Here is a 6,346-nt window from a genome sequence, read left to right on the forward strand (position 1 = left end):
ATCAAATTCTTGTTTAAAGAGATTGTCTTCAAAGATTTCCATGATTGGAATTAAAAACGTTCAATCTGAGTCTTTTTGTCGAGAACACTTTCATCCACCGATGAGCTGCTGAAAAGCCGTTCGTTCTCAGGAATTACTACTGCCTACCGAATCTCGACCACGTATTAGTCATCTGTGACAAGTGCTCAGATCTGCTTGACATTGCCACTACAGATCACGCAAGAACCGTTTCAGTTTTAACATTGGCAATTGAGTTATCTTCGAAGTTAACTTCAGAGGCGTACTTAGGTCAATTGTATAAGCGCCTACGCTTGATCCATTGTTTACTAAGACATTTAACGTCGTAGTTTCCTCTTTGGGGCTTATTTTCAAAGGTACCTGAGAACCTTTGACCACAGCTTTCTGGGGACTTATTCCCGCAGATTCTTGAGGACTTATCCCCTCAACTGTTATTCGGGAAGTATCCTCCCCAACTGCTTCAAGTTGTGGTTGCACAACCATAGCGGACCTCTACGATCGACTATCCAGTCGATCTACGACATTCGCACTATCTCTTATAGACAGGCATTTCAAAATTTCTTGGATGTTGCTTTTCAAGCAAGCATCCTTGTTTCGTACCACTTTACTTATTCGAGTGGTCGAATTTCGGCGCTGCCTGTGCTTGTGCACAGCCGTGGGGATCAAATTCCACAGTGTGATGGATATTCACACTGAGGTCTGTGCAGTCGTGCAAACGACAGAACCACAAGTGAGGCCATCGTACTCGCTCGAAGGACAACCACACGCATGTAGACGCCTCAAGATGCTCATTTGATGGCTAACATATAAACGAGAGGCAGGCTCGTCACGGCTTGTTGCTACCAGTTCATGCATCGCTCGTACTTTCTGAGCCATGGTAATTCAAAGATGACATCAAATTTGTCATACAAATCCAGTGCGATAAAATCACCATCGTACTGTTAGTTTTTAATGTGTATAAGATACTAATCACGCTTTTCTTTACCGTATCTGATGCGCCTATTGCTAGGCGCACTGTCAGCCTCCTCAGAGGAATATCGCGCTCAATAAATTTGAGTATGCGATCTTCTACGGATTGGCGTCGAATGAAAACATTCGACGCAACATGATCGTCCTGGGACTTAGTGGCAATTTATTTGCTACTATCTTTTTCAAGTGATGGGGTTAGCTTTATCACCTGAGGCATTTACTTATAATGTGTGTGAGGAGCAACGTTCGTCATAATTCCACTTAATTTCTTGACGTTGCTGGGATGCTAGGACGCTCCGCACCTACGGACTCCGACCGTTTTTGACGATCCACCACGCCATTGCGATCTCGCACCGTTTGATCCGCGTCCACCACTATTTTTAGCGGGAGGTCGATTGTTTTGCTCAGTGTTTCTAGGCACTGGGCGTGGTGTACCACACTCATAGGCGTAGCGCCCTGTCTTTTGACAACGAGTACATTTTTGCAATCGTTTGTAATTTGAAGAGCGAGGTTTCTCACTCTCCATATACAAGAGGTCCATAGGTTCTAGATTTCCGTTCTGTTGTCGTCTCGGAGGACGATGATCCCCTGAGTGGACGAGCCTGTTTAAGGCTGAAGTCCTCCTGCTCAGCTACAGAGATTTCTTAGTCTAGCATGCTAGTTCAACTCGGAATAGGAGCGACTTGACAGAAACGTCTGTACGACCTTTAATAAACACAGTTACCTTTGTTTGTTGATTTATTGAACGATTTACGATACAGCTTAGAAGGTATCGTGTATAATGGGCATAAGCTTGAAGATTCCGCTTGCTCTGCTTCAAATATAGAAGCTCGACTCGAACCCTTGATCCGGCATGTGGCGGCTCAAATGCTTGTTTAAGCCGGGTCTTATAGACGTCATACAGCCCAAAAATTAATGGTCCGTGAAGCTTGAGCCCCAAGGCTCAAGATCTGGCACGTCTAGCCAAGCTGGACATGCCAAACTTCACTTTCGTCGCATCGCTGTCGATGCGGCGAGCTTCAATGGCATCATTTTAATCGACGAACCATTTTAAGAGTTAGCCGCTTTCGACTGCCTCTAATATGAAATTTTCGATCTGCAAGCTTTCGGATCGACGTGGAAGCGTCGACTCGATAGCGGCATGTAAATGCTGCTGTCTCAACAATTAAACTGTTGAGAACTCTGATCTCTCAACGCCTCCGCATGTTGAGAGCCTTGCTGGTGAAGCAAGACTACTTTTTCTTGATGCGCATTGCAGAGGCAATGCGTACACGATATAATTGCCACGTAGGATGCGAACGTAATCTACGTTTTACGTTGGTCGGCTCCGCCCGTACCATCAGGACGCGGTTCTTCCGAGGACGGATCTGACCACCTTTTTCAAGAATCCGTAAAAGATTCTTGTGGTCTCATGCAGAATCAGGAGATTCCCATGTCGGGTCCGAAAATCCTCGAAATCGCGATGAGCTGACGACAGCTCATCACGAAGAGCGTGATAATTCCATTCGTACTCCAACATGGAGTACGAATGCACTCTTCGAACGGTCTTTTCAACCGTTCGATATGATGAACCGGCACCGTCTGTTTTAACGAGCGAAGCTTACCGCGCTCGTGTTCAAATCTCTCCTCCAACTCATAGAGGAAGTGATCGATTTTGTCGATCCTCGACATTAGATCCGACATACGATTCGGATCTAATTATCCCTCCTCCACCACAACCATTGGTGGATTCCCACGGTGGTCAACGTTTCCTTGTGGAAAGTATTCAAAACCACCGTGATGTGAAGGGGAGCGAACGACTTATCTTGTTCGCTGGCGCGGTAATCCGCTTTCACATGACAGCTGGGAGCCTCGTTCCCAGCTGATTATTGAAGTTGACGGCCTCGTCCTTCAGTATGACGAGACCCATCGGAAAATGCGCCCCTGGCGCTTGTAAATCGATTGCAAAATGTCAATCGCATCGCGCATCTCGATAGAGATGCGAGCCCTCCCCCAGGGCGAAGAAAGGGAATAGACATCCTCTTTTACTTGCTTCGTGTTGTCAATACAACACGGACAGGGATCACCCCACGTGAGGCATGGAAGCCCAGCCTCACGTGACAACCGATGCACTTTATATCTTGCACCGGTTGGAGTTTGTCTTTTAAACTTAACACGAGTCGCGTTAAGTCTTTGAGCCAGAATTCGCGTCCACTGTCTTTGACATTGCGAATGAACGCGCTCCAGGCTTGCATGAGCGATACTTTATCTCGCTTATTGTTGCCACTATACCATCGATGCTTTAAAAAAGCATCCAGATAAAAATCTTCATCAGTGCGAAAAACTTACGCGCTGGGATCAAGGCCATGTAGCTTTGTCGCAATAAACAAGGGATATTTATCGTGAGGAGTAGTCTCACCAGACAAGCTATTAATTCGCTGCTCGGGCAAAAGCCAGGGCTTCTTCTCAGGGGCAAGTCGAGACGTGTTAGTGTCTACGATCCTTTGAATGGTACCCACTGAAGCAGGGGTACCACAGGAACTTTTATTACGATGGCTTACGCCATCGTCATCACCACGCACGAAATATGTGCGGGTGACGGCACGGGAGACGGTACTGGCGACAAGGAATCATCCTCATCGTTGGAACCGAACATGCTGTAGCGAATGCTACCAGCACGTCTACTTGAATGAACCCCCTCATTCGAAGGCTCATTGTCAGCCGCCTGACGATGATCAGGCAACTGTTCTGTTCTCCCCGAGTCGGCCATCTCGTCCGACTCGCATTCGTAGTCGACCTCCAAAGAGGCAGCCGAAGGCGCCGCACTATTCGCATACCGCATAGACTTGTTAACCATGCGATAGAGTTAAAAATGATGGTTCTGACCAATCAACATCTTATTTAATTAAGTGGTCTTATAGTGACCACTCTTCCCAATGACAGTCAGAGTGATTGTCGTATAAGTGAGGGGTGATGTAACGGGGTGTATCGTTAAATGAAATTAACACTTAAAGGCTGTTAATTAATATATCATCTAAAAGGTAGATAATTTGGAGAATATTTCTTTACATCGTAATATTCTAAAGCTTATCCATTGATATATATGGACTATTATATCTACTTTATCCGCGGTCCAGTCAGCGCTTGACGCGCGGAAAGAGAAATGTAGATAAATCTTTATTACATGTTTTGTATTAGTTCATAATTAAGTTACTTTTAAGTAGATAGACAAGAAGAAATTAATTATATTAATACAGTTTTCTAATTAACCCTCTTTAAAGTAAGTGTTTTGAAGAGAGTCTTCCTCTGCACGTACTACTGTACGTGAAGTGACGTGAGGCACCACTCGCACTGAGGCAGTGCGAAGTGGACTTGTACTAAAGCAGTACAAGTTATTAGTGCCCGGTTACACAAAGAGCCATGATATTACAATCTGTCAAGAGCAATGACAGGCAAATGAAGACGTCGAGGTTGAAAAAGAAACCGCTCACAGTCCAATATCGGCAGTATGTCTAGGTTGTGAGCTTGCTGCTTTAATGGGGCTGCTAGCACCCGCTTCGAAACGCGTCTATGAGAACGCTTTAGCCGACTCTCCAATAGCACCGCAGGTAGTATTGAAAGTCACATCGCACGCGTTCCAACAGACTATTGGCACGGCACAACACAATGCGCAAAGGCTGGTGGTCGCGCATCGATTTTATCCAATTTCAGTGTCACTTCAAATAAAATCTGAGCGGATTATACTGCGTGTCACGTGACTTCAGAAGGAGTAAATCCGACCGAAAAGAGAGTGAAATAAAAAAAAATCATTTAATGCAGCTGTTCATGTATAATGTATCTTACGTAAACCAATATTATCGCCACCCTATCGACCAATCATATTAGCTTACACCGACTAGAAAATTAGAAGTGTTTTGTCTGTTGCTATGGTCAAAACGTCTGTGGCAATAGTCGCACCCTTAATATTAATAACATTAAAGTCAGTACATAAAAGATCGTTACGTAGGAACTTAGATACATTTACACAGTTTTTACTTTTTCTGTATTAAGCCTTGTTAGTATCGACCTTTAGCATCTGTCACTTATAAGCTATTTAAAACGTTCCTGTCGTGTACTTGAAGCATCCGGAGGTACCTCACCTTCACTATTATCAGTGCAGGGGGTTAATATGAATCAGTTCTAGCGAAAGGTGCCCCGTCACAAGTAGAATATTCAGCAAGGAATGTCGTCGATTTATTGGAAATAGGAAAGATGAACAATCTGTGCAATCCTTCTTCATTGTGATGTATAGCACGAACGGTACAACAAAGCATTATCTCGTTTTGCTTCAAAATGAGAATATGAGTATCCAATTAGCTTGACTTGTGGCCACCCTCCCCTACACGCCTAAGCGCTATGTGGCCGACTATGTAACACTTGAAAGCACGATCGAATTTACGATACCCGACAAATTTATATGAAAATTCATAGCGTGTTAGGGGAAATGCATAAAATCTCGGTCGCTGAAGGAATGTGTCACCTGTTTTCTCATGGTGGCACGGAGAGCAGTGCATTGAAGCCTAATCAATTTTGAAACTCGAAATGCTGTAGTCTCCCTCATGTAGGATATTCCATCGGTCACAGTAGTAAAATCGACACATGTTAGAAGACAAAAGCCGTCAGTGGAGAAACGTTTACCTGGGAGGTCTCTAACGGGGCACCTTTCGCTTTGTACTGCCTCAGTACAAGCTAAGCTACTCTGTTGATAGTGTAGCCGTAACGGTCTACTGTCTTATGTTATACGGCCGTTAATTACACTTGATAAGGAGGTATCATTTCGTGTCAAGTTAATCGAACTATCACTTAGGGGAGGTTCACATAGTGACCCAGATTCTGAAAATGAATGGGAAAATCCGTAGCCCCTTAGAAACTCACGTAGGCTGTCTAACATAACAAATCTAAGTCATTTTTTGCATATATTTTTACTAAATAGACTTCCAGTGAAAAAAAAAACGGATGAAAGTAGTCCGCATAAAGTAAAAGTCGTCATTGATTTTTTTTTCTGTTTATCTTCATCTAAAAGCACTAAAAATATCTATCTTTTTTTTTCTTGGGGCATCTCGTTGGCAACGAGATACTTTACCACTAAATCAACGTCGCCGGCAAGATCAACAAGTCACCTTATATGCAATGCTCTTGCTAGAGATGCGGGTCGTGGGAAGGATTTCAAGTGCTACCAATTGTAGGGGGCACTTCGTAATGCGGCCACGCTCTACTTAGACAGCCACCCATCCTTGTATATGTGATTCACACAGGTATATTTACATTTGAGAAATCTCAGCTCGCAGATGACGTCAGAAGATGACGTCCGACGTCATCTGCGAGCTGAGATATTTAGAAT

General features: G+C 44.2%; 1 protein-coding gene across 1 annotated transcript; it reads left to right on the forward strand.

The window, feature by feature from the left end:
* Positions 1-4,502: 4,502 nt before the first annotated feature.
* On the forward strand, positions 4,503-4,724 carry CCR75_009535 (uncharacterized protein; the record flags this gene model as incomplete). The annotated part of the gene is made up of 1 exon (XM_067967574.1): positions 4,503-4,724. One exon carries the CDS (start codon positions 4,503-4,505, stop codon positions 4,722-4,724), a length of 222 nt encoding a protein of 73 aa, XP_067820178.1.
* Between the last annotated feature and the right edge of the window lie 1,622 nt (positions 4,725-6,346).

This window comes from Bremia lactucae, linkage group LG1 (genome assembly GCF_004359215.1).
Source record: "Bremia lactucae strain SF5 linkage group LG1, whole genome shotgun sequence".
In the NCBI taxonomy this organism is placed as follows: domain Eukaryota; phylum Oomycota; class Peronosporomycetes; order Peronosporales; family Peronosporaceae; genus Bremia; species Bremia lactucae.